The sequence below is a fragment of the Mirounga leonina genome, unplaced genomic scaffold (assembly GCF_011800145.1).
Source record: "Mirounga leonina isolate KUSES-001 unplaced genomic scaffold, KU_Mleo_1.0 Mir_114, whole genome shotgun sequence".
Taxonomy (NCBI): domain Eukaryota; kingdom Metazoa; phylum Chordata; class Mammalia; order Carnivora; family Phocidae; genus Mirounga; species Mirounga leonina.
This window is the reverse complement of record NW_023270265.1, coordinates 53,157,612-53,184,903: the sequence shown is the minus strand read 5'-3', so window position 1 is coordinate 53,184,903 and position 27,292 is coordinate 53,157,612. Positions and strand designations below refer to the sequence as shown.

The 27,292-nt window shown below is 64.6% G+C and overlaps 1 protein-coding gene across 6 annotated transcripts; it reads right to left on the bottom strand.

The window, feature by feature from the left end:
* Nucleotides 1–2,120: 2,120 nt before the first annotated feature.
* Nucleotides 2,121–27,199, bottom strand: PWWP2B (PWWP domain containing 2B). Of its 6 annotated transcripts, XR_004675934.1 has the most exons (4): nt 16,677–21,408; nt 13,853–13,941; nt 12,999–13,113; nt 2,121–2,731 (listed from the first exon to the last, which is right to left on the bottom strand). XR_004675934.1 is itself a non-coding variant. In XM_034986481.1 (3 exons), the coding sequence occupies exons 1-2, from the start codon at nt 27,183–27,185 to the stop codon at nt 16,690–16,692; spliced, it is 1,722 nt and encodes a 573-aa protein (XP_034842372.1). In that variant the 5' UTR covers nt 27,186–27,199; the 3' UTR covers nt 2,121–2,731; nt 16,677–16,689. The 6 variants fall into 6 exon arrangements, 3 of the variants coding, with proteins under 3 accessions (XP_034842372.1, XP_034842379.1, XP_034842368.1); XR_004675929.1 differs by lacking the exon at nt 13,853–13,941; XM_034986481.1 differs by lacking the exons at nt 12,999–13,113; nt 13,853–13,941 and adding an exon at nt 27,061–27,199 and having other exon boundaries at nt 16,677–18,286.
* Between the last annotated feature and the right edge of the window lie 93 nt (nt 27,200–27,292).

Below are 27,292 nucleotides of genomic sequence, written 5' to 3'. Positions count from 1 at the left end.
CATGGGTGGCAGCTGGGGACTGAGGCCTCTGGCAGCGAGGAGATGGGCAGAAACGGTCACCTGGCTGGACCAGCTCCCGCAGGTGGGATGCAAGAGAGGCCAGGACCCAGAGCGGGCAGGGCCCCAGGATGGCTCCCGTTGGCCTCCCTGATGCCCCCAGCCTCACACTGCTGCACACCCCATCTACACCCAGGACCTCATCACCCTGAGCAGGCTGGCCGCTCCCGCCCAGGCCATGCTCCTGGGTGGGGTCCCTCTGTGCAGAAGGCGTCCCCCGCAGCCCCTCCCAAGCTGGCAGGAGCCTTCCTCCTCCGCTGAACCTTCCCCAGCCAGTGCCCAGCACCTCTCCCCAGAGCACTCCTCCTCCCTGGGAAGCCCACCCTCTGCCTGCTGCCTTTGTCCCCCATCCCTCACATCCAGGGGGTGGCAGGTCACCAGATTACTGGGCACCCAGGTGTCGCCAGGGACCAGCCCCCCAGTTCCTGGGAGGAACGACTGTCGCACAGACAGGCGAGGTGTGGCTACTGTGAAATCAAACTGACAAGAAAACGTGGTTAATTTTCTGCTTAAAAGAAACAGCCACAAAGACCAAAAAAAAAAAAAAAAAAAAAAGCTGTCTTTCCTTTTAGTTAGAACTGCTGCCCCTGCATGGCCAGAGGCCAGTGCACCCCAGCTGCGGTAGAGGTGGGGAGGGGAGCGAGGCTGGCTCTCATCCAGGCCCTCTGGCCGGCAGCCTGGGGTGCCACACAGTCCTGGGCGCCCGAGCCAGCGGGCCGCGGGACACGTGGTGGAGACCCCAGGCCACAGGCAGCACTAGGTGGCATTGGGCCATGGGGCACAGGGCAGACGAGGGACCGGGGAGCCCCAGCCTGAGGGCTGTCTTGGGGCCAGGCTGCAGCCTGCAAGGTTCCCGCTGGGAGGAGGGCACGGCCTGGGACCACCGGCCTGTGTCTCCTGCAGGGGCCCTCACTGGGCTCTGGAGTTCGGGGCAAGGGTGCCCAGATGCAAACCCCCACATTGGCGGTCATCCCCACACCTGACCATGGGGGCTGGTTTTGCCGCTCTGACCCGCAGGCCCTGGGCTGGGATCCTGGGCCAGGCAGTTAGCGGTGAAAGTGCCCAGTCCAGGGCTGCGTGTGGCCGTCCAGCTCAGGGACCCTGAGTCCCCACCATTCCGTTTGAGACACGTGCTTCTCCAAGGAGCCATGCCTAGCTTCCCAAGAACACTCCCTCTCTGCCTTGGTACTGCCCCCGCCCCCCAATCCAGGTGTTACCTCACAGTGGGCACCCAAGGGCTGGGCTCAGGGCCTTAGGGCAGCTGTGAGCACAGAGGGCCTGGGCTCTGCTGGACCCATGGAGCGAGGGCAGGGAGGGGCCTTCTGGGGGGGGAGGGAAGGGGAGGATGGCACCATCTCTCCGTCCTCCAAAGCACACCCCCGCCCCGCCGCCCTGCTGGACTCATGTGAGGTCTTCCTCCCAGCAGTGGACCCTGGGGGTGGAGGGCTGGAGGGGCCCGGACTAGAACAGCTCCTCCCGAGGGTTTCATTCCGGTGAGATTCTGGCTCTGCTGTGACACCCCCCACCCCAACTTGGAAGAGTCAGGGCCAGAACCACGGGCACCACGGGGGAGGGGAGTCCTGCCCTCTTCTGTCCTGAGAGCACCAGAAGATGCCCCCCACCCGCACACACTCCCAGCCTGGCCACGAGCAGTCCAGCTGGGGCGGCGGGGCCCTTAAAATGCTCTGGTAAAACCAGGGACAGGCCAAGCTGCCACCGTCCTCTCTGGGATGCCCCTCGGCTCGAGTGAGCAAGCCAGGAAACCAGGAGACGGCAGGTGTCACTGGCAGGAGCGAGAACAAGGCCACCCCGTTTGCAGACTTGCTGCCCCACCCAGGGCAGCCGCAGGGAGCAGGTGGGGAGGGGATGCGGCCCCCCATCCTCCTCCCCGGGGCCCTCTGCTTCTCAAAGCTGCCGCGTCCCTCCATAGGCCCGTCCTCCCGCGACGCAATGAGAGCGCCCCAGCGCAGCCTCAACACGGACCTCCCTTCACTCTCGCTCATGTTTAAACAAAGAAAGAGCAGAACCCATTTTCTGTTTCTTTCTCTTTTTGGTCTTCAAAGTGACAGAAAGGAGAGAGGAGCCCACTCTTACAAACACGGGGCCAGGTTGCTTTCCTGTGGAAGTCTGAACGTTCCCAGAGCGGCACCCGCCCCAGGCCCACAGCCTGGGGAGCCGCCCAGCTGTGGGGGGGGCACGGCGGCCCCTGAGGGCAGGTGCTGGGCACCTGGCGGGACCCTGGCTTTGGGAGGGACATGGGGGAGGCAGGGCCCCCGGTTCTCAAGTGCACAGAGACCCCGTGCTGGGCCTGGCCCCAGATGCCCGACGCGGGGTGCCCCGCCCCCACTCCGTGGCGCCCCCGCGGGCGCGGACGAGTCGGCAGCAGCGGCGTGAGGCTGGGCTCCTGGAATTTCATAAACCAGAAGAACTGAAGTCTGAGTGAGGGGAATAAATACATTCAGCGGAGAGGAACCGCTCTGCTAGTGGGGGCCGTCCTCCGGGCTGGACACAACTCCTCTCTGCAGAACCGCGAGCAGGCAGCCTCCCCGGGCCGGGCATGTTCTGCACACAGCTGGCCAGAAGGCACGCAGGGTCCCTCAGACGGAATGGGGGACTTAGAGGGCACCCACAAAGTCGGAAGCTCCAGAACAGCTGTGCTCTCATCGTCGATGACCTTGACGGAAGCAGAACGGGAAAGAGGTTACCTCGGGGTCAGGTGCTGAGGGCCCAAGCACGGGGTCAGAGCACCCACTGCGGGTCTGTGAGCCATGTTTCTCAGGCTCTGCCTCGCTAGGGATCCCCAAGGACCCCCAGCTCCCAGTGGCCCTCACCACCCCAGGAGTCCCACCTCCCTGGTGCCCGCTGTGCCTCCTGGGTGGGGTCTCCCGACCCTGCACCCCACCTGTGTCCATCCCACCTCCCAGGGACCCTGAATTTCCCAGAAAAAGGCACAGGACCCTCGACTAATTGGAAGCCCAGACCACGGGGCTCTCCGTGAAGCACACAGGGGTGCTGAGGGGAGGCCTACTGTTCTAGATCCTTCCGGCTGCTCACGGCCTGGGGGGCTGGGGAAGCTAATGGCTGTGCACATGGCCCTGGGGCTCACAGCTTCAGGAACCCCAACGTGCTACCATCAGGGTGTGTGACTGATGCCTTCTGGAGAGACACGCCCTCCGGGTTTGGGGGAACCCTCTGGGGTCGGGGGGCAGACCCTCGAATAAAAAACCTTCCCCAGGCTGGTGGGAAGTCAAGCTTCAGCCCTGCTTCTCGATGCGTCCCCACCTCCCATGTGACCACCCAGGTCCCCAGAGAGCCGTCCCTGAGCAGGCGGCCCTGGCCGCAGGGGCACATGGGCACCTCAGGCCATGTCTCAACACCAGACAGCAGCCAAGCCTGCAGGAGGGGAGCCCGCCCGAGGCCAGCAGCCTAAGGGGGAGCATTCTCTGCCACAACTCCCCACTTGCCCATTAGTCAGGGGTGGAGGGAGACATGCAGGTCTGCAGGGTCACTGGGTCACAGGAGGCTCCTGGAGGCGGGGGGGGGGGGGGGGCAGCCAGAGGCCGGTCCGGCCAGACAGGGGCTCCAGGAAAGGGGGCGCCACAGAGCGCCAATGACCGCAATCCCGTGGCTCTTCCCACCAGAAGGCATGGTGTCCCCCCACCCGGGGTGCCCTGAGGCCACCACAAGGAGCAGAGGTGACAATGAGCCCGTCCTGGCTCAGCCCCCAGGACGGAGCGGCCGCGACGAGGTCCCGATTGTCGAGACCACCGTGCCGGGAGGAAGCGCAGACTGCCACGCGGAGGGGCCCTGGTGCGCCTGCGAGAGAGAGAGAGAGCGAGAGAGAGAGTGAGAGACAGAGGAACAGAGAGAGACAGAGCGTGCACAGCCGTGCGCAGTCCGAGGGTGAGGCACCACGCAGAAGTGGCCACAGCAGAGGAGTCCACGGCCCGGCGCCCGGCGTGGCCAGGACCCCACAGAATCGGAAGAAATGCGGCGCCCGCAACGTCTGAAGCGGCTGTGTTCGGGGGAAGTTTGTTCACACAGTGATGGCATGCACGTCTGAAAGTACTGGGAGATTTGATGTCCCTGATCTGGGCACAAATAAATGGTAAGAATATAAAAACTAGGCAGCCCAAAAATGAGGCAAATTCAATTCCCAGAGAACAGTCCTGGTGATCCGTGTGGACACGCTGTGAATTCCCATGTCCACACCGAGTCTCGATTCAGCCCCCACCTGGTGCTTGTGTGTGTGCGTGCCAGGGGGGCGGGGGCTTCTACGATTGCTCCGTCTTCATTTTCTACAGGAAAAAATGTCCGCGAACGGCGCCTCAATTGAAAAATCATGGAATAAGAAACAGCAGGAAAGTTCCTCATTTCGGACTATGGAGACGAATTCTCTCATTACACACTTTCTATCACTAGTGGGCCTTTACAAGTTGAACATACATAACGCCGGTACAAATAAAACTTAAATGAAATTATGTTCAGGAACGCCTTATTCTCGTGTGAACCGAGAATCAGAGCCTTTTTCCATTTACGCAGAATAAAACCCCTGGAGATAGAGAAACCCGCGTGTCTCCCGCCCGCCCCTGCCGCTCCTCCACCAGCACCGGGCTCCCCCCTTGCTAGCCCAGTGCCTGAGCAGGGGTCAGGTCCCCAGGCCAGCCCTGTGCCCGCCACACCTGCCCAGGGGGCTGGCCTGGAGGGAGACAGGTGGTACAATCAGGTGGCTGGAAGGAGCTGGGGCCCAAGCAGCCTCAGGGATGAGGCTGGGTGGAGGGGGCAAGGCACCGACCTCCCCACGCAGAGCTGCTGGCCGTGGGACAGGGTGGACATGGTGGATGGCCCCGCCCTGCAGTGTCACCGAGGCGGGGGCTCACTGCCTGCTCAGGCCCGGACCCACCATCAGGTTCCTGGGGGCCCAGGAAAGACTCCGGGGCTGAGGCCTGAGAGCAAGCAGCCCACCCGTGAGCGGTCTGGCTGGGAGGGGGAAGGAGGGACTGCCCATCCTTCTCTGTCCAGAATGGCCAGGATTCCAACGAGCCGGAAAGGCCCCCTCAGCGGCCGCAGCAAGCCACACTCACCCTGCCCCGGGGTCTCAGGGGGTGGGAGCAGCAGGTCCCAGGGGGGCAGGAGGGGCAGTGGGCACAGAGAGAGGACAGTGATGACCACGGCCCTGGTGGTCTGGGGGGGCGGACCGGGGGCAGCTTCCCTGGGTTATTTCTATTTTGACAACCCCGGGGGTGCCATCACCCCAAGGGGCTGAGGCTAGAGGGGCTCCAGACCCTGCCCAAGGTCACTCAGCCAGCTTTGATACCAGGCTGCAAACCCATGTCCCAGGGCGGCCAGAACAAAGCACCACAGACTGGGCAACTCCAAACACAGAGTCCCTCCCTCCGTCCTGGAGAACAGATGTCTGGAATCGAGGTGTCCCCAAGGGGCAGCCTGGTCTTTCAGAGGCCTGAGAAGGGGACCCCATCAGGCCATAGGCTTCCCTGGTCGTGGAACCCCCCCCACCCCCGCAGTGTGGCTGGACAGCAGGCTGAGCACCAGGAGTGAGGGGCTCCCAGGTGACAGGTGCCTCTGCTGGGAACAGTCCGCCCCAAGTCCAGGCCTGACCACCCACCCCGGCCCCAACCACAAGCCCTGCAGGGAAGGCTGGCTGTGTCCAGACAGGCTCTACGGTCCCCTGGCCCGCGAGGGACGAGGCCTGAGCAACATACACTCAGCGGGCAGAGGTTTCTGCCCTGCCCTGGGGCGCAGTCCCTTCCCTGGCCAGGCAGAGGCCCTGACTCGGGGTCCCCGAGGAAGTGTGCCCCAGAAGAACGTGACCTGCTGTCGCTGGGTAAGCTCTGCTGGGGGAAGTCTCAGGGAAGCTGGGTGAGGGAGACGGCCATTGTGCGTGGACTGGACGGGGGGCTGGATGGAGCCCCCGCCCCTGCTCCCCACACCCGCCCCCACTCTGGCCCTGCACTGCTGAGGATGGCAGACTCCCAGCGACTGGAGGAGCAATTCCTTCCTGAGAAACACGCACCAGATCGTAGCCGGGCACACAAACCCATTCCTGTTCACCTCTCCCTGCGGGGACGCAGCTGGGACCCCCAGACTGTTCCCGTTCCAGGAGGGGTCCAGCTGGGGTCGGCAGCCCCACCTCCACAATCTCTCCACGATCGCGGGGAGCTGAGTGCAGGGGAGAAGCAGTGAGGAGAGGTGAGGAAGGGCGTCGGGGTCCGGGGAGGTCACAGCCCATCACAGGGGGACCTGCCGGGGGGCGAAGGGTCAGCGCCACCCAGAATCCACCGGTCGCCCCTTTCCATTGAGTGTTTCAGGGGCTCCCATCAAAGGCAAGCACACTTCACGCCACTCGGCCCCCGGAGATCATTAAAACTGCCCACGCCCCGCTCCACGACCGACCTTTCGAGCCGTCCGTACACATCCTTCAGCCGCCAATCTCCTTACAAACACGGGATTCGAGCGACCTGAGGAGGGCTGGTCGTCTCTCGGTGTCTGCCGCGGGGGACAGCGGCTCCTGGAAGCCCCCCGGCTTGGCTGGGCCTCCATGAGAAGAGCAGGTGTTCCTAGAAATCTGGAGACGGCCGGGCGGGTCCCCTGCTCTGCTGTCACCCCAGCCAGGAAACCCCTCAGCATAAGCTTCTTTCCTCCCCCCGCCGCGGGCCCGGACGCCCGGTCCCAGAGCAGCCCAGCCCCCTGCTGTCCCTCCTACCACCACCCCCCCGCCCCGACTTGGAAACAATGGCAAAGGTGAGGTCACCACACAGGCTCCGGCCTCTGTGCGAGAAAAGCTCGTTTTTCCCGGGGCTTCCTGGGCAGGGAGACGCCCTACTGGCCGGGAACCAGCCCAACGGCCCAGCAGGCTGCCCCACCTGCTCTGGGAGGACGGCTTCCCTGGTGTCCCCGGGCAGGGCGCTGGCTCCCGCGCCCACCATGCAAGCGCTCGGACAGCCCCCTGCCCCCGTCTGCCCCTCAGGGCCCCAGCGGAGCGCACAGGAGCTGCGAACCCCACGGGGCCCCGAGGTCACCACCGCGGGCCCCGCAGTCGAGGTCGGCTGAGGCCGCGCTGCCCGTCTTAGACGCTGGTGCCCCAGGGACCGGGTCCTCCGTTGGGGCTTGCGGGGAAGACGGCGGTGACCAGGAGGGCCTGGGCTGCGAGGGCATCGGGCGGGAAGCGTGGCGCGAGCGGCCAGCGCTCAGGCCCCAAGACGGGCGACCAGACCTGCGGCTCTCCGCACTTAAGGCCTGTTCGCCCAACTGCAGCCAGCTGCACATGGTAGCATGGGTATAGCGGCCCGTCAGGAGCGGGAACCCCCGCGCGTCCCACAGCAAGGCGAAGGCCCACAGCTGCTCGCCGCGCCACCATCCGCAGACACAGAACACGTGCAGGGCCCCCAGGAGCCACGCAGATGCCCGACACACACGACCCCACCCCTCATAAGTGTCCACCACGCAGTGGCCACTCACGCTCCCACCCTGGGCCTGTGACCCCATGCCCAGCCCCAAGAGCCCCACAGCACCTGGCCTTCCACGGGCCACACACACAGGCACTCTGCCCCTGGGCCCTGTCCCTCCAGCTTGGCTCTTGGCCAAGCACGGCCACACCCTCAACCCTGCTGAGACCAGCGTGGCCTCTGTCGTGGACCGAGCACCCCGCTCTGCAGGACGAGGCCCTACACCACCTGTTTGGTCCCCATGGTTCCTGTAGCCACATACACCCACGCCGCACTGCAGACCCAGGCCCAGGAAGGAAATGGGGGTGCAGCCCTGTCTCCCTTGGGAAGTTCAGAGACGCCGGCAGGAGGCCTTCAGAATCAGGGTCAGTCACGCCCACTGGAAGGGGACGAGTCCCAGGAATGCCCGCATGGGAAATGCCAACTCCTCCATAGCGCAGGATGGGAAGATAGCTGTTGGGAGTCAGGTTTCCCCAGGATACCCACAAAGTTGACAGGCGGCCCACACCTCATGGTCCAGAGGCCCAGGCGCCTGGCTCCCAGCCAGGGCTCCCCCTCGGTGCGGGGAGGGCCCCCGGGAGGGCCTGTGATCCACGTGACCTGTCCACGTGGACGTGGGAGCCTCCAGCTCAGGGTTCATAGTCCAGAGGTGCCTCGGGGAGATGCCAACCTGCCCACCTGCCCCAGACCCTCTTCCCAGGCTGCCTCCCCCGTCCAGTTACCCTTCCAGCCATAACTGGGGAGTATCTCCCCCATGCTGAGGGCGCAGGGACATAGCAGGCAACTGGCTCTCGTCTCCAAGGCCAAGGCAGGGCCGCCCAGCAGCCCCTGGCAGGCTGGATGCACAGTGCAGAGCCCGGCCCAGGAGTGAACCCTGGCTCCGTGCCCCCCATGAACTAGTGTCCCCATCTGGGGAGCCACGGCCCATCCCCTGGGGCCACGGGCCCCTGCTGCCACAGTCTGAACTCACGGAACTTACCTGACGGGGAGACCGCACACAGAACAGGGTGTGGGGTGAGCACGCTGTGCGGGGCTTGTCAGGCACAGCTGTGCACAGGGAGCTCTGGGAGACCCTCCCCAAGGAGGGGACACAGAGCCACGGCTTTGAGGAAGAGGCAGCGGCCAGCAGGCGTGGAGTGAGGCAGGCACTGAGGCTTTGCCACCCGGTGCCACGAGCCAGGACCCAGGGAAAACCTGGGTTCTCGGGGGCCTCCCTGCCCTGGAGCCTGCAGCCCCACCACTGGATCAGGTCGGAGTCTCAGGTCCCCCAGGGCCTGTAGGACACAGGCACCTTCCTGCTTGGTGACCTGCTCCCACCCCCAGCTCATAGCCTGCCTTGTCTGAGGAAAGCACGGACAGCCCGCAGTCCGTAAGGATGCTGATGAACAAGCTGCGGTGTGCCCGTGGGCTCTGCCAGGACGAGGACGTGGTCTCTGCCCATGGCCTCTGGCCATGGCCACCAGCATCTTCTCGGTGCGGGTCAGAGGGAAGGCGAGGCACGGGGGACTAGGGATGCCGCTCAAGCCTAAGCGGGGAGGGGGGCTTCACGTGTGTGTCTGCTTATGTCGCAAACGTAGGAGGATCAACCACCGCTGAGCCAACGCTGACCCCTATGCGGTACTCCAAGTGGGCCTGGTCGCATCGATTTGACGTGGGACCCTCAGAAATGAGCACAGAGCTACGAAACACACACCAGAATGTACAAAGACAGGAATATGTAGAAGGGGAAAGTAGACTGAAATCAACGACTCTGTGTTTTGAGCTCACAACAACCAGAGAGAGAGGATTTGTCTGGATGACTTTGGAAGGGGAATCAGGGCCCCCAGCCATGCAGGGCCAGACCCCAGGGACAAGACGATCCACAAGGAAACCTTGCAGAGTCCCCACTAATCGCCCACGGGTGACACTGCGGTTCCGTTGTTTTGACATGATGACCTATGACACGTTCCACGGAGATTAGGTGGCTGGAACATTACATGTCAAACACACGGCATAGTACAATTAATATTCCACATACGATACACACGCTAACGTTTACACGGAAAGTTCACACAGTTGACCCTTGAATAACAACGGGGATTAGGGTGTGGCCCCCCGTACGCTCAAAACTCCACGTATAACTCTGACTCCCCCCAAATGTAACTACCAACAGCCTGCTGGGGATCGGAGCCCCACCGACGACTCAGCCACCGAACAGGTATGTTGTATGTTGTGCGTATGACCCGCTCTAGTCTTACAACGAACTCAGCTAGACGAAAGGAAGTGTTATTAAGAAAACTGGAAGGGAGAGAAAAATTTGCTCTTACACATTCACGGTACTGCGGTGTATTTCTCAGAAAAACCTGCCTACAAGCAGACCCGCGAAGGTCAAGCCCGTGTTGTTCAGAGGTCAACTCTAATGACGTGAGTTTCACAAAGAACCAAGATTTTCAGCATAAGAGAGAAGAAATGCAAATATAAAAGTTAAAGAAGTAAAAATTCCAAATGAGAAAAATCAGTCACAAAGTCACGATCTCTCTGTCATTGGCAGAGGCTAGAAACAGCAGGGAAACAGCGGGGAAGCTCAGGGCCCCTCGTGGCAGGAGGGGTGGCCAACATCTGTCCCCGGAGAGGACCCAGGACCCCCTGGGGGAGGGCCGACCCCAGGGCTGGACGGGAAATGCCCACCGCGAGCCGGAATCCCGTCAGGCACAGAGCACGGCCGTTGCCAGAGATGATGCGGGTGCTGGTGAGCTACCCGCCAGGGACGGGACAGTACGAACACCAAAAGCCATAGTATTTGTGCGCATGGAAGGGAGTCACGAGCTCGTGTGACACGCACACGCCCAGGACAGAGCTCACTGGTTGCTCTGGTGAGTGGTCCTGCCTTTGTCCGGCAAGACTGCACCTGAGTTATGGGGCGACCAGTGTCCCTGCAGGATGGCTAAGCAACGGACAGGGTAGCAGCGCAGAAGAAGGGGGGCCGCCTGCAGGGCCCCTCCACGGGGGTGCAGTGCGGGTCCTTTCCCCAGTGCCCTGGGCCTCTGGGTTGGGGTTTGGGCCAGGGGTGCAGAGGCGGGGTGGGGCCAGGGGTGAGTATTTGGAGCTGGGGTGGCATGGAAGCCAGGAAAACCAGGGCAAACGGGGCTCTTCTGCCAGGCCAGGCATCTCACCGGGGGAGGGGCACCTGCCTGGACGCCCCCTTCCCCCGCCCCCCACCAGGAGAAGTCCCCTCACCCCAGGCACCCGGTGCCCGGAAGAGCAGCTGCAAACACCCCATGAGTCTCCTGGGCACTGCGTAGCCGCTGCCCCTGCCTCGCCCACCTGCACCCCACCTGGCCCCCCGGCCCTCCCAGGCACGCAGGGCCCGGCCCGGAGGAGGCGGCAGGGATGGTGCCAGCAGCCGGGAGGCGGGACGGGGCCTAAGTTCCCACAGCAGGCTCAGAATTATAGGCCTTCGCTTTCCTTTGGGAACAAAATAATTACAACCTTCACCGAGGACCTGAGTTCCCTGAAAGCAACGCGGGGAGTCTGCTAAGAAACCCATCTTCAGAAGTGGAAGTACCTTTTTATTTAGGGTTGGAAAAGAGAAAAGCCAGTTTGGGGCTTGCAGCTCAAGGACCTTGTTCCAAAAGGGAGAACCCACAAGGAAAGTGAGACCGCGGACCCAGGGTCTGGACGCCTCCGCCCCAGCCCCACCAGCAAGCGCCACACAAGCTTCCGGCCTCCGTGGGGGTGACCCCGCCAGGCAGGCGTGAGGCCAGGCCCCGCAGCTCCGCGAGCGGGGTCGGGCTGGCTCTCCTGCGGGGGCTCCGTAACCCGGGAGAAATGAGCACCATGGAGCTAAAGCGCCAAGTGGTCCGTGGAGCTGCCAGGACCCACCGCCCACACGCACCGCCTCCCGGGCAGGGCGGCGGATCCTCTGGAACGAGTCCGTCCACCACCGCACAAGCCCCGCAGGCTCCAGTCTCCCACCAGTGGACCCCTCCCTGAGCCCAGCGGGCCCGTCGAAGAAGAGGCTGGTGGGCCTGAGCGGGGTGGACATGCAGGCCCCTTATCCTCCTGTCTGGCCGTGGGTGAACGGGGCCCCACACGCTTCAGGTCCCAACCCCTGGGACTGGGGGACCGTCCCCTTCAGTGGGAAAGGCGCTGCAGGTGTGACTACACTAGGACGCTGGGATGAGGCCACGCTGGGTCACCCACGCGGCCATCCTGGGGTCCCTGCAGGACACTGAGGAGGAGAAGAGGCCACGTGACCACAGAGGCAGAGGTTGAGGAGATGCCGTCACAAGCCCAGGGACTCTGGGAGCCCCCGGGAGCTGGAAGGAGCCTCCCTGGAGCCTCCAGAGGGAGTGCAGTCCTGCTGACACCTTGAGCTCGGGGTCGGGTCTCCAGAACCGTGAGAATAAAGTCCTGTTCTTCCGAGCGGCCAGGGTGGGGGGACAGCGGCCCCAGGAAGCTAATACATGGGATGAGGCTAGCCCCAAGGACGCCCAGTGACGCTCAGTGAGTCACGAAGTCCAGTCCTGGAGTTACCCAACCCCTGGCACCGCGAGGGGGATGGCTGTGTGACCCCAAAAAGCTCCTGCCCTCCAACACCCCGGCCACCGAGGCAGGAAGGGAAGTGCTGGGGCCCTTGGTTCCACAGGAGGCTGGACAACAGCCCTGGGGCCCTTCCCGCTCACACGGAGCCTGTGAACTTCCCACTGGCCCGAGAGGCCGGGAGGGGCCCCGGGTGCCCTCCTGCCCCCCACCCCGGGCCCCGCCACAACAGAGCACCACCAACAGCCCGCCCACCCCCCAGCTCTGCCCAGGAGGGGCCCCAGGCTCCAGAGGCCCATACATGGTGCCGTCGTCGGGGCTCCCAGGACACTGGGCCCCTCAGGGCGTGCTCCCCATGACTGTCAGTAACGGCTCCGACCCTGCCTCGTGGGCCCCGCCCATCCGTGAGCGCCCACTGCCCTCTCGAGTCCGTGGCCCACCTGCCTCTCTCCTCCACAGCTTCCTCCGCCCTAGCGGCCGTTCTGTGGGGCCTAGATGGTTCCCCAGCTCCATGACCCCAGCCCCAATGTTCCTGAGTACTGGGCCCGAGTCATCTCCCAGCCAAGACTCAGGCACTCAGGTCCCAGCCAGCGGGGGCCACCTGGTCCCCAGTGGTCCCCAGTTCTCAGGCCCCTGCTCCTCACTTCGCCCCTTGCCCTCCATCGGCTCCCCATCCTGGCCTCAGCTTCTGTCCTCCTGCCATTCCTCACCTCCTGACCCCAGCTGGGGTCTTTTCAGCCCAAACGGGGCCATTCACCCCTCTGCCTAACGGCCCCCATGGTGTCCTTTGCTCCCAGGACAAGGCTGCCTTCCGGGCCTCAGCATCCCCACGCCTGGCTGCCTCCTCCCCCATCCTGGAATGTGCAGGCTTCCTCCTGCCACAGGCCTCGGGCTTGCGCCCTCCTTCTGCCTAGGATGCTCACCCCCCAGCCTATTAGCTCACGATTAGCTCACCGTTCGCGCTCAGCCATATGTCACCTCTTCCAGGAAGCCTTCCCGGATCCCCAGTCCAGGTCAGCTTCCTCGCCAGATGCTCGCTGGGGGGCCCTCGTCCCTTCTCAGCACGTTCCTGTGTGTGATTATGCACAAATTTGGGGGCTGTGATTCACAGGGTGAGGCCGCAGTGACACTGTGTCCCCTCTGTCCCCCATCTAGTGGAACTCTCGGCCCGCCGGGGGCGGGCCGCCACCCTCAGGAGGAGTCGTCATCACCTTTCAGGGTGGGGGGCTGGCCCCACACTCTCGGCTGTCCCCACCCCACCTGCAGGACGAGGCCCTCTGACCAGCCGAGCCCCTCAAGGTCCAAGTCGGAGGAGGATGCCCGCCCATCCAGCCAGGAGCATGAGCCCGTCCCCACCCCAGGAATGCAGCCTGTGACCCTCCCACTGCCCTCCCTGGGGGGCCCTGACAGCCTGTGTGTGGGGGGCAGGGCACGGGAGGAGCCCCTGTGAAAACAGCCCCCACGGAGCCAGAGAGGGCACAGTGGCCACCTCCAAAGGCGGCCGCCGACAGGTCACTACCAGGCGCCCCGGGGACCCCTCACTCACCACCCAACCCGAGAGGCAGGTCCGTCACTTGGAGACAGACAGGGAAAATGAGGCCCGAAGTGCTGGGCTGCTGGGGCCAGAGCAGCAGGCGACCAGCCAGGCCAGTGCCGGGCGGCCCTGTGTCTGTCCCTGGAGGTCAGGGCCTTCCTCAGGAGGAGGCCCACGTCCCCCCAGGCTGGACTGGTGCTCTGGGGGCAGTCCCTGCCGAGGGCCACTGTGCCCTCTCACTGGAGCCCAGCCAGGCCCCCGGCTGGCCTCTCACCACTGCCCTGGCCACCACGTCCCAGGCCGGCTTGGCGCTTCTCCGGAACGTCCCTGGGGGCACCCCAGTCAGCTGAGCCTCCAGCCACCCTGCAAGATGGGACAGAGGAATCTCTCGGGACTGGATGCTGGGCACGACGTCCCTGGGAGGGCCCTGACCCCGCGGGGTCGGCTGGGATGCCCCCTGACTGGCGCCGGGGGGCACTGCAGACACCCCCCATGTCCTTGGGGCCGCCAGCGGCGCCTGTTGGGCTGGACATGGCCTAAAGTACAAGCTTCCCCGGCTGGTCTCCCTGCCCGAGCTCCAGGCCCACACAGCCCTCCTCCCGGGGGGCCAGCTACCAGCGACCAGACAAGCCCCATCAGCATTGTACACACGCTCTGCAGGGCAGCCCCCTGCACCAGACCCCGCGGCCCTTGGCTCGCCCAGAGAAGCCCACCGTCCCCACAGAAGGCGGTTCCCAGTTTCCCTTCAAGGAGCAGGCCAAGGGCCTGGACCCAAACAGCATCACGGACACTTGAAAGCAAACTTGTCCACCAGGAGAGCGCCGCTCACCAGTGCCAGCCGATTAAACACCAGCTGGTGTGGCCCTCAGAGCAGTCTTCCATCCTCAAAACACAAAACTCAAGCCAATCTGCCAAAACCGCTTTGTGCTTTGGTGCTAAAAAGATCCAGCATCCTACGCTCCCAGAGCTCCACGCACTGCTGGGGAAGCATGGTGCTGCCCAGAGACCAAAGAAAGAGACCGAGACACACACAGAGACAGAGAAGGAGAGGCAGAGAGACAGAGAGAGCCAGAGGGTGAGGGAGGGAGGGAGGGAGGCCGCGAGGGAGGCAGGGAGGGAGGGAGGAGAGGCCAGTCTGTGGGCACAGCCCCTGTAGCAGGGAAACCCGTCTGGCCAGATTCTTCCCTCTGCTTCCAGGTAAACACAGCCAGCCCTGAACACGCTGGCCAACGTTCTCCAGGGGAGGGGGGCTCCCTGCCCCCCAGGTGGGCTCACAGTCCCTAGTAAGCCCCCACTGTGACCAGGGATCTGAAGGTCACTCTTGAGGACTGACTGCTCACCACGTCCTTGCCGACACCGGCCCACAGCTCACGGGAAAGGGGCAAGTGGGAGAGGTGCCCAGATTCCACACTGACCCCCGACCAGGCCAAAGGCAGGAGGGGCCTGGTGGGCAGCGAGCCTGGGCTGGGGATGGCAGACGGCACACAGATGGGCAGGACCCCACAGAGGGTCCCCAGGCCCCCAGGACATGCCCAGAGCAGGAAGTTGCGTCTGACCATTCTCCAGACCCCTTCCCTCAGATGAGCCGGCCGCCGGCCCCACAGGGTGCCCCCACTTGAGACCCTCGCTGGCTCGATGCCAACAGGTTGGTGCCATGGCCGTGCCCCAACACGAAGACCCAGAGCTCACAGGGGCTATGCCTGGTTCTGGAGAGGATAGGCTTGTGTCTGGACCCCTGGGAGTCATTCAGGGCACTTGACTGGGACTGACACAGGAAGCAGTGGGGGGAAGGGTAGGGACAAGGCTTCCAGAGTCCCGGCTGTGACCCTGCCCCGGTGCCCCCCTCATCATCATCGCTTTCTCAATCCTGGGCCCCCCAATCCATGTGGCACAGCAGTGAGGGGGTCACGCCAGGTGCCCCACAAACCCCTTCCCAACCACATATCCGCCAGCCCCGCTAAGGCCTGAGGGCTCGAGCTGGGGACTATGGTGCCAGACAGGGGGATGGGCAGGTGGACCAGACCAGGCAAGGTCAGCTGAAGGTCACAGAAACCAAGGCAGAGGCCCAGCTAGGATGGAGGACCACTGATCTGGGCACAGCCCCGCCTCCCCGCACCTCTGTTTCTGCAGGCATTAGGCCACGGGGTCAGGAAGACGGCCGTGGCCTGACCTCCAAGGAGGGACCCCACCACACACCCTCTGGTCCAGCCCAGGCCACCTGCACGGGACCCACCTCCTCCCAAGGGGGAGGCCACGGAGGGGAGCTGGCTCTGGGAGGTCCCCACTAGGGCCAGTGACCCGCTGGACACCTCCTAGTGCGCAGGCTCCAGAGCTGGTGGCAGCCATTCGATGAGACCATGCCCAGCACCTCCCTGTGCCGGGTCCCAGGGGACGCTCACGGCAGGCAGTCTCTGTCCCTCAGCCACTTCCTGACACCCCCACGTGGTATGTCCACATGGACAGACACCCAAGGAGGACCCTCCTAAGGCCCGTGGCTGAAGATCCTACAAAGTTCTCCTGGAGAGGAGTCGGAGGGCAAGACGCCAGCCCGGGAACACAGCCCAGAGCCACCTCCGGGAGCCCAGAGCACCTGGCCGCCACAGGCCCAGGAAGGACCCACACGGGCGCCGGGCCGGTCGGAAGGGTGGGGGGCGAGGGCCACCGGAGTGGCATCTGAGGGCCTGCAGCTCAGTGCCCTTCCTTCTTCCTGAGTCAGGACCCACCTGGGAACAGGAGGGAGAGGGGCCACGGCTCCAGTCCAGGGAGAGGGGAAGCTGTGTCCTCTCAGAGTGCGTGGCCCCCGAGGAAGCCCCCACCCCACCCCTCGGTCAAGACTGCCATCTTTAAACCTGCTCCTTCCTTGGGGTGGGAAGGCAGATAAAAGGGTAAGCAGATTCTTCACGGCAACACAAACTGGGCCTGTTCTGGGCACGGGCCGCGGAGGCCACTACTTCGAAAGCCTCTCTCCGGTGCCCGGCGAAGCTGAGTGACCCTGGCCATGAGCAGGACAATTCTCCAAACGGCCAGGCGCTGGAAGTGGCCGGAGGCCGCGGCTGGGAGCAGAGGGCCGCCAGAGCCCAGCCCCGGCGCGCACTCACCTGGTCGCCCGAGTTAGGTCTCAAACTGGGTTAAGAGCTCCCTTATTTCCGGGGCCACGTGCTCGGCGGCGTTGGCAGCCTCCGTGATAGCCTTGCGGTACATCCCCTTCTTCTTACGGTTAAATCTCAGTTTGAAAAACTCAGAGAAAGGGGAGAGTTTTGAAGTAGACAAGAACGACGTAGTTGGAGAACCAAACCACGAGACTTTCGCTTCTTGCCAAGAGGGCTCCCCGTCCTCCTTCTGGCTAAGACTGAGGTCAAGCACACGCGCTGGCCACCAAGGGAAACCGTGAATCTTACCCCACACAATGTCCCCTACGGCCACCGTCCTCCCGTCCTCGGTAACGCACTTGGAGACGCTCTGCGTGTGCAGCCGGACCGTGAGCGGTGGGACTGTCTGCCTCACGTCCTTGGACGAGGACCGCAGCCCAGACGCACCGTCACCTGACGACAGGTCACACGTGTCTGGTGATGTGACTTCCGAGCTGGACGATTTGGACTCGTCCAGGCTGTCGCTGCTCCACACTGACTCGCTGGCACACTCTGTGCCCCGCCTGGGGCAGGTGGCGAGGAAAGCCAGGCTCTCTTGCCCGTGTTGGCCTGGGGGACACTGCTTGAAGTCCTCATCCTCGCCAGAGCTTCCAGAAGAAGAGTCCAGCAGCCCGCCGCCGGCAGAGCTGTGGCCGAGGAGCGCGGGTGAGCTGGCCCGGGGGCCTCGCCCGTGGCCATTGAGCGCCTCCACCAGCTCGGCCCTGTAGACGGGTTCCCGCTCCCCAGCCCCCCGGGGGTCGGGCTTCAAGCGGATCTTGGGGGGCGGCAGGTCGGTGCCAGGGGGCCCGGGACGCGTCAGCTTCAGCCTGGGGATAGAGGCGGAGGGCCCACCGGGATCCTGGCTGCCCCCGTGCAGGGCCTGGGAGGGGCAGAAGGGCTCCAGGGACCCGTGCACGCGGGAGGGGATCTCCACCACCTCGCCTTTGCCCTGCGGCGTGCTGTAGGAGATCTTGATGGCCGGGCTCCGGGGGACCTGGGCCTTGTCCTCCTCCCGCCTTTCCCTCTTGCTTCTCCTCGTGCTGGTGGCCGTCGTGTCCCCTCCACCATCGGGGTCCTCGAGCTTGCGGGGCTCCCTGTTGGGGCCGGGGCCACCGCCCACCCTCCGGCGGGGCCGAGGGGCAGCTGGGGGGCCGGGGCTGGCCTCGGGGGGGCTCAGAGTGCTCTTGCACTTCTCACAGAGTACTTGGCGCGGCCGCAGGCGGATGGGGCTCAGGGCGAGCCGGCCTGGGTCGCGGTTACGGGACAGGCGTCGGCGGGTCCTCTTGATGGTCCGGGGTGGCGGCTGCGGTACCCACTGCCGGTAGGTGCTTCTCAGCCAGAGCGGGGGAGGGAAGGGAGCGCCTTCGAAATACGGCGGGAACGGTGGCACAAGGGGTGGGGGCGGCTTGGGGTCTGCGGTCTCGGGGGGCTGTTCCCCACAGGGAGGCGGCGGAGGGCCCGTCCCTAGCTGCATCGCCTCTCCGTCCTGCTCCTTGGGGGCCGGGCCGTGGCAGCCGTTGACAGGGGGGTCCTCGGGCTGGGGCAGCGGAGTCGACAGGGGCAGGCCGAAGAGGCCGGACCTGGCAGTGGGGAGACAGAAGGGGACAGTCAGGACCATGAGGACACCGCTGCACCCAGTCCCCACCCCCAGGGGCCCGGCGGGATCTGGGTACTGGCATGTGCCCCGAGCATCTTCAGGTGCCTCCAGGTTCTGAACAGGGGCAAACGCCCCTGCGTGTCCCCCATCTGGGGCATCCCAGGGGAAGGCATGTGCTCTATGAAGCCTGGGGACCAGCATGAAGGCCACCTCTCAGGTCTGTCAGGCACCGGTGTCCATATCTCCGTTCACGTGGGCTCGCAGCTGGAGACCTCCCAAGACCCAGTGTAGGCGTGGGGGCCCTGGAAGCCTGAGAACAGGGTCTGGGGAGTCTGGGGTGCTGTGACATGGCCTGACTGGGCCTGTGTGGGGGGCTGCTCTGTGGCCAGTGGCCCCTGGTCACCTGCCTTGTCCACCCACTTTCTTCCTCCCCGAGGGAAGACCCCAAGCATGCTACCCATGGGCCCAGGTGCCTGCCATGTGCGAGGGTGTCCGGGGGTGGGGGCTGCCATGGCGGCCATGGACAGAGGACAGGTGTCAGCCAGAGCCCACTCCCTCCTAAATGCTGAGTCGGTCCCAACAGTCTTCACTGCCTGCAGGTGAAGGTGACAGCCACACCAGCCCTGCCCACCGCAACCTCAAAGGACCACCCCTCCTGCCTGGCACTGCCAGGCCCTTCCCTCAGGACTCCAGCTCCAGGAGGGGAGTGAGCCAAGCGGCATCGACGAGGCCATGTGACCCACGGGAAGGGGACGAGAGAGGGCAGGAGACCCACCTCCCTCCCATGGAGACCCCCACAGCCAAGGCCAAGGGTAGGGTGGCTTCCACAGGGTTCCCCAGCCGGGACCTGCCCAGCTAGAGGCCTGCTCTCTCCCGGCGAAGTGCTGGGCCACGCAGCCTCCTCTGGGCACCTTGGGGGGCGGGGGTCTTGTGCACCTGCGGGGGGTTGTTGATGAACGTCAGCGGGCAGAGCGCCTTCCAGAGGGGAGGGCCATCCCCGAGGCCCCATGCTGTGGATGTCGCTGCATCTAATTGACCAGCGACCCACGGTGCAGCAGGAAAACATAGAAATAGTAAAAAACCAGCCCAATACTCCATACCTTTCTCCAGTGGCGAGCACCATGACTTTTCAACAAACGTGATGCAATCTCGCAAGACCGCTTCAGCTAAAAGCTGTTGTTTTTGTAAGCACAAAAGCAGACTTCCACCAAGTTGCGGGAAACAAGGCTTAGAACACGACACTTCTGTCCCCACTCCCCACTTCGAATCTGACCAGAGTAGAAATGACAGATGGACGCTTCCACTGTTTCAATTTTCAAATGGTTTCCCCATTTGCTGTTCTCCAGAAGCATCCAGGCAAGCTGAGAAGGGCCGACTGTCCATGACATCACCGCCCCCCGCACAGCCCCCAAGCGCCAGGGCCGGGAGCCGGGCACAGACGGGACGGAGGGCATCGCCTCCCCATGGTCTTCAGGGCCACGAGATTGACGAACTAATAAACATGGTGGCAGGTCTGCATGCAAACACTGCCCCATTTTTGTTTAATTCAAGTTCATGGGAAAAGCCTGGAAACTGTAGTTTTCCTCCTTCCCATCAGGTTCTCATCTACCTGTGGCCATGCCCTGAATCTAAAGTCCTCGTGGGGGGGGCGGGGGGGGTGGTGGCAAGGGGCTCACGTCTTCTCTTCATGACCAGAGAGTCCAGCAAACAAAGGTCCATGGCCACCTGGCCCGGGCAGCCTGCTCCTGCCCTTTGTGTGGCCAGAGGGCTGACCTGCCCGTAACCTGTGGCCAAGAGGAAGGGAAAAGGCGGTGGGGGGAGCAGTAGGGCCAGCTGGGGAGAGGGACCACCCAGCTCCCTCCCCGGTGGGATTGTGCTCTGGTGGCTGATGAGCCCCACCATCCCCTCCTCATCCTCCTCTGGGCATGTGGCTCTTCACCTGCCCTGTGGCCTGGGACGGCTTGTGCTGCGACCCCTGCAGCCCCAGGCCCTGCGTCCTGGCTGACCAAGCGGCAGCAGAGTCCTTTCCCTACGTAGGTGCTGACTGCGTGTGCACACGGCTTCCTGCATCTCAGCCATCGTGGGAACCCGGCACTGGTGGATTTCCACACTAGGATGGGCTCAGACTCTTGCGGACCAGCGGTGGGAAAGGGGGCCCCGGGTCATTCCCTCACCTGGCACTGGGTGCACAGACCCCACGGCCCCAGCAGCCAGCGCCGGTTTTCTAAGTCAGGATTTACCGGCGCAGAGCCACGCTTGCTCGCTCGGGCTGCCCTGGCGGTCTTCCCGAGCTGCACGGAAGCCAGGCCCAAAACAGGTGCTGTGCGGCCCGCTATGGAAAGTCTGCCGGAGTCCAGGTGTGGGAGACAAGCCCCTGCCCAAAGCTGCCCACACCCCCAACCGCGGTCGTGACAGGCAGGTGTGTCAGCAAACGTCACCCTGAGTCCTCGGGCATCAGAGCCAGGACTGGACCCCACACAGAAGTCAGCCCCTGGTTCTTTTGCCGGGCATTCAAAAGCAGCTAAAAACTCTTGAGCGCTAAACTCGTGCTCATACGAAGGCACACGCATTCACCCACCCTGAGCTCCTGGGCCACATGCTCACTGCCCCTTGCTGTGAGGGGTGTCAGGGTCCCCTCCATGTAACCCACAGCACCCCACGAAGGGGCCTCCGATGCAGGGGGTGTTAGCAAGGAGAGAGGGGAGGCCAGGGGGTCCCCACCCCGGGCAGCAGTGGTGCCCTGCCAGAGGGTGACATCCAGAAGACCCGCAGTGCAAGAGGCCCCCAAGGAGCCCCTCAAGGGACAGCCTCGGCCCCGCGGGCAACACCTGGATGGCACACTGGCCCCTACACTGAGTGGGTACCCCAGCTAAGGCTGAGGCAGAGAGCACCCCAACTGCCACCCTGTGGGCGTAAGACAAGGGCCACAGGGAAGGCTGCAGGACCTCTAAGAGGACACCCCGTCGGCAGGTCTATAGACCACAGGGGTCCCACAGCAAGGAGGGGTCTACATGCCAGGCAGGATCCACATGCCTAGACCTGGAGGGCTGTTCCCAAGGCCCCCCAAAGCCTACTTCTGCCCACTTTTGCAGGCACTCAGACCATGAACGGGGGGGGGGGGGCGCTCACTCATACCCTCCCCTTCATCTGCATCCCCACCCCCCCCAGGCTTCTTTGCGGTCAGCCTGCTCGTGAGACTCCCCTGCCCCCTGCCCCCAAGTCTGTGCCAGTGCAGACCCCCTCCTGCCAGGCTGGGGCCCAGGGCACCCCAAAAGCAAAACCCCTGGACAGCCACTTTCCCATCACCCTCTACCCAAACTAACCCGTCGTCCCCCCAGAACCCTCCTCTGCAGGAGCCAGCCCACCCTGGGGGTTGTGCAGTCCTCTCCTGCTACAGGCAGGCTGGAGCGGGGGTGTTGGTGGGGGGGGTGGAAAGTCCCCCTATTCCCGAAGGCCCCAAAGTTGGGTCCAGGGAGGTTTTTGTCCCCGGTTTATGGCGCACAACCCCCCTCAGGGAGTCCCTGCATGTTTGGGACAGAGATCCAGGCCCTGACCTGAGCCACAGCTCTAAGGCATGGCCCCTGGGCACAGGCCGGTCAGGCAGTGACCCCTCCCTGCCCTGGCAGGTCAAACTGGACACTGGCCTTGGCTTCACAGAGCACTGGGAGCCTGGAGAGCAGGCGCGTCCCTGCCCTTGTGTGCAGGCGCCCTCGGCCTATGGGGGGGCTCTTGCCTTGGGCGGGGTGCGGGGGGGCTTCCAGAGGTCAGCTGCAGCCCCCCCCCCGGGGGGTGGCACCCTGCTGAGGACCCGGTGGCAGCCCCGTGACTCTGGCACGGCATGCAGCCGCCACACTTCCTTCCCGGGGCGGGCCCTGCCCAGGCCACGCCCCGCCTAGGCCACGCCCACACCCCTGGTGGGTAAACAGCAGCTCGGGGATGGCTCCCTCCCCGGACTGCGGGCTTCAGCGCCCGAACCCTCCACACAGCCCCAGGACACACACAGCTCGGCCATCCCCTGCTTACGGATGGGGGGCGGAGGGAAGCCCGGGGCGGTCGGGGTCTGAACCCCTGTCCAGGCACGCACACAGCACCAGCCACTCCCCCTGGCAAGGATGGCAGCACCCTGCCCCAGTGGGGCGACCTCAGCTGGACTCCAGGGCACAAGGCGTGGCACCACTCTGCGTTTCGCCCACAGGGCCCAGCCCCGCAGTGAGGCCAGGCTGTGCTGACGTTGGCTCGTGCCCGGGGATGGAGGCCCCGGCCAGCCTGGCAGGTGATACCGCAGGGCCTTGGCAGGGAGAGACAGCCTGCCAGGCCCCGGGCCAGGAGCCCAGGCCCCCGCACCGTCCTGCCCTCCATGCTGCTGAGGGTTCCTGCTGGTTCCCTCCCCAAGGACAGAGAGGTGTGTGGGGAGGGGCCCTGGGGACTGGGCTGCCAGGCCGGCCAAGGTCTCCGTGCAGGAAACTGGGGGACCCTGAAACAAAGCTCAGCACAGAGTCCTTGGGAGCTGGGGGAGGGTCAAATAGCCTCAGATCCGAGGAAAGGCTGGGGACACTGAGAGCCCAGGAGACTCCAATGGGGGTCAGACCCAAAAGCAGAGTAGTTCTTCCCCGGAAGGTCCCCACTCTACTGAGACGAACGCAGGGCCATTTGCATGGACACAGGAGAGAGAAGCAGCCTAGCCTGCAGTCCTTGGCAGGAGACCCGCGGCCGGCCTCAGCTCCCCCGCCCCCGTGAAGTCTCACCCATGCAAGCAGCTCAGCAAACCCCCAGAGCAGCCAGGCCTGAGCTGGCCCGCGGCCAGGAGGATCTGGCCCCGCTGCCTGCCAGAGCTCCCGGCCGCCCCCGCGGCCTCCCCGCTCTGCAGACTCGGGACCCAAGTGGCTATGGAACCCCACAGCAGCCTCTGACCCCAGCCGGGTCCACGTTTGCCCTGGACCTCCCTTCCTCATCCTCCCACGGGGAGAGGCAATCCTGGTGTCCAGTAAAGAGGTGAAGAAATGTGGCTTCTGGACCAGAAACACCCCAGGGTCCATCTCAGGCGCCTGCAGGGAGCACCATGTAGCCAGGAGCCTGTGGCCCCAGGGCAGACCTGAGTCCAGACGGCAAGGCCCACTCTGTGGCCGGGCTCCCCGCGTCCCACATGTTAGTTTAGAAAATATACCGCAGTCCGCCCCCCCCCCCCCACCAGGCCGGCAGCCCCGAGGGACGGACGGGAGCAGGTTCACGTGGGAAAGGGAGGCTGGAGAGGGCAGCCTCACCGGGCCTCCAGGCCCACCTCTGCTCAGGGAGTTGGGGAAAACAGGTTGGCCGGGGAAGTCACAGCCTGGATACCAGCGTGGTCCCTGGTCTAAGGCCACACATGGGAGGCTGCCCCTCCCCCATGGTAGACCCAGGCTCTCTGGGGCAAGCCACGGAGCCAGGCTAGCACATCTGGCCCCCCGAGTCCTGGACTCAAAGGTTTAACCACCACAGCAGCTGACTACATCCCTCTCTACGCCATCCGGTGGCTCCCCCATTCCACCACCCCCCCTCACCTCCCCACTGGCCAGGTCCCCTGTGAGGCAGCTGTCTGCCTGCTGGGGGTCACACTACACTATGCTACACTGGGCACCCTGCTCTCAGTCCCTCTGGCTCCCTGAGGATAGGGAGGACATGCCCAGTAGGACCTGGAACAGGTGTCTATCCTTATTTGTCCAGTGACCCATCCCGGCACCGGTCACCAGTGGGAGTGCGCCCCGGATGGAACAAGGGTGCTCTCCTGTCCAGGGACGGGCCTGCTGGGATTCCTGACTGGCTGGCTACAGAAGCTGGAGCCCCAACCTCCCAGGGTGGGGTGTGGGCCACAAAGGCCCAGAAGTCTTGTATGGTAATCGCACCCTGGATGACTCACAACTGGGGAAGTTTGAAAAACACCAGCTCAGAGATGAAGGCCGGGGGCCTCGGGGTTTGTCAGACCTGATGGGCAGCTGGTCGTCACTCCTACTGTCCATGAGACCTTCCTTCACCGGGCTTCTGCTGTCCTTGGGCCATGCCTCAGCCAGAGGTATACCCCCAAACCACCCACAAAACAATGCCCACACCCACCCTGAACCCCAGTCTGAGCCCGTGGGGTCAAGGCAGGCCTGGGACATTGGTATCCTTACTACACCAGAAGGAATCACGGCCTTGTAGGGAGACTAGAAGGATCGTGCGTGCAGAGCGGGGTGCCTGGCACTCAGCCCAGGTACACAGTGGGGAGTCGATGAATGCAGGGGGATGCATGAGGGTGGGCACCAAGCAGCTGAGGGTATTCCCTCAGATCACAAAGCAGCTTGGCAGCAGGTTCAAGACTCGCGGGGGGAGGAGGCAGCACCACACACTTGCTGAGACCTTGGAGGCCTCGGGGAGCTCTTTTCCTCTGCGAACATTTGGGGAAGAGAAGCCACCTCCCAGGGTGCCAAGGGAGGGGATACCGCCTCCCAAAGACCCAGTGAGTCACCCTGCTTGCTGGGCCCTGCTCCAGGACAGAGAACGGGACCTGCGCGAAGGGCCCCTCCCCTGGGACGGCTCCGACCTTGCAGGAGACATGGGAATGATTTACCACCACATGGGGCTTCCCGTCCTCCAGGTCTGCGCACCAGCTCTGGAAGCCGCTGCTAAATGACAGTTCCTGGTGTGTGCCTGGCCACACACCAACAGCTGTGGCTGGGCTACCCCGAACACAGTCTGCCCAACTCCACTGCACTGGGACCCGGAAGTTCCCAATCGGAGCTCCCAGCTGCTGGGCCTGGCTGGGCAGGACCCACACCCAGGATGGGGCCCCCACCGAGGGAGCAGCCCCGCCACTGTCACAGATGAAGGGGGGCAGGCACGGAGGAGAAACTGGCCTCGGGAAGGCTATGGACCCTGCAGCTCAAGGCCAGACACCCACCGCCCAGAACACCCAGGCCAGGTTATAAGTTGCCAATGGACCCCACCTGATGAACGGGCTGTAACAGGAGCACTGAACTCTTAACACTGTGGGCCCAGAACAGAAGACAGGGTGAAGTCGGGGCGGTAAGCAAAGGGGGGATGAGGGCAGGCCGGGGCTGTTTCGGACGGAGCAGTGGTGGGTTGGAGGTGCTGGGGCTGCAGCAGGAGCCCGTGCGAAGCAGAGCTGCACCCACCGAGGCCCGGGTTCTGTGGGTGGCTCCGGTTACAGCTGAACGTGGCCCTGGCAGGGCTGACGCCCACGAGTCTACGGCTGCCAGTTCCCATGCTGGGGAGCCCAGCCCGGCCGGCTTCCTTCCACGAGGGGAGTGCTGATCTCCAAGCCAGGTTAGCCCCAGCCTGGGTGGGGGGCAGGGGGTGGAGGCAGACAGAAAGGGAGGCCAGGCTGCCTCCCCCACCGACATTCCCCCCCACAAGTCAGAGGGGCCCACAGCCTCCCCTGTCCTGAGTTGGGGAGCCCAGAAAACAGAGGAGGGATCCTCTGCGGCAATGCCCCTCACCAAGGAGGAAAGGCCTGGCCAGGCACAGCCCTGCGCAGACCCAGGAGCAGGAACAGGCCCCAGGGGGCCCTCCCGCCAGAGGGAGGAAGTGGTGGCCTTCACTGGCATGAGACCTTGACCCCGCAGGGCACAGGCTTGGCAGCTTCCAGGTGGCTTTGCTGCAGCCCCCCCCCCACCCCAGCCCCACCCCTTGGTCCCGCCAAGCACCCTCCGTGGTCTCCAGGGCAGAGTGGGGCGACAGTCACCCGGGAGGCCATATGTTAAATCACATGACTTGTGCATAAATGGTTTCTGGCCCATCTAATGGAGAGAGAATAGCAGCAGCTTAACTGTTGAAGAGTGATGGTCTTCCTGCCACGTCCAGGCGACTGCCACAAAATCTGGGCCCCTCGGAGGCAAAAAGTTGGGCCTCTGCAAGGGGAGGCATTTATTGCTTGCAGCCTCCAGATAAGGCCCAGCAGGAGCACTAAGACATTAGGGCCTGATTAATGCCTAATCATTTATCTGTGAGACAGCTCACTACCATGTGACACTGTAACCAGGAGACTCTTCCTGCTGCTGAGTCCCTGCAGTGGGCGCACAGGTGCGTCTCAGGATGATGTGCCCCCAGGCCTGCCCGGGGACCCCCTTCCACCGGAGAAAGCAGGGCTCCCGCCACCAACCCCCTGCCCAGCACGGCCACCTGTATGTTCTCACTCCTACGCTGCCAGGGGCTCCCCCACCCACCACCACCAAACACTGTGTTTGAATCCCACGGCCGGACACAACTGCGTGCCAGCAGCCCAGGGCCCCGAGTGGCTCCTAGGAGCCTGGGGGCCGCGGGACATCAGGCGGGCACCCCCGCTCGTGAGTGACTGGCAGGGCACTTCCGGCGCTCGTCTGAACCCACTCCCCCGCCACCCCCCAACCGATGACAATTCTGGCAACAGCCGAATTCAACAGTGCGTCTGAACAAAGAAAAGTGCGTTAATTATGGCAGACGCGCGGAGTTGGGGAGCCGGCGGCGCGCGGCGGCGGCGCGGGGACACGGGCGGTGCGCCCGCGCCCGCGCCCCTCGGCGCCCACCGCCGCTCCCGCCCGGCAAGTCGCGACGACTTTGAGAGCCGCTTGGGCCCCCGAGCGGCGGCCGCACTCGCGCGCCCCGGAGCCCGGACTCGGGAAACCGAAAGCGGGCGCCGCGCCGCCCCCGCCCTGGGGCCGGTCCGCGCCCCGGGCCCGCCGGCGCGGTGGGGGTGGGGACGTCCCGGGAGATTCGGGCGCCCCGGGGCCCGCGCCCCCCGCTCACTTTTTCGTGCAGTCCAGCAGGATCCCGGCGAAGCTGCGCTCGCCGCAGCTCACGGTGACCAGCAGCGCGCCGTTGACGACCTGCTCCACCCGCACCGGCAGCCGGCAGCCGGCCCGCGGCTCCATGCTCCCGCGCCGCGTCCCGGCCCGCGCGCCCCCGCCCCCGCCCCGCCGCCGCCGCCGGGTCAGCCCGCGCGTGACGCCGCCCGCCGGCCGCCTGACGTCACAAAGCT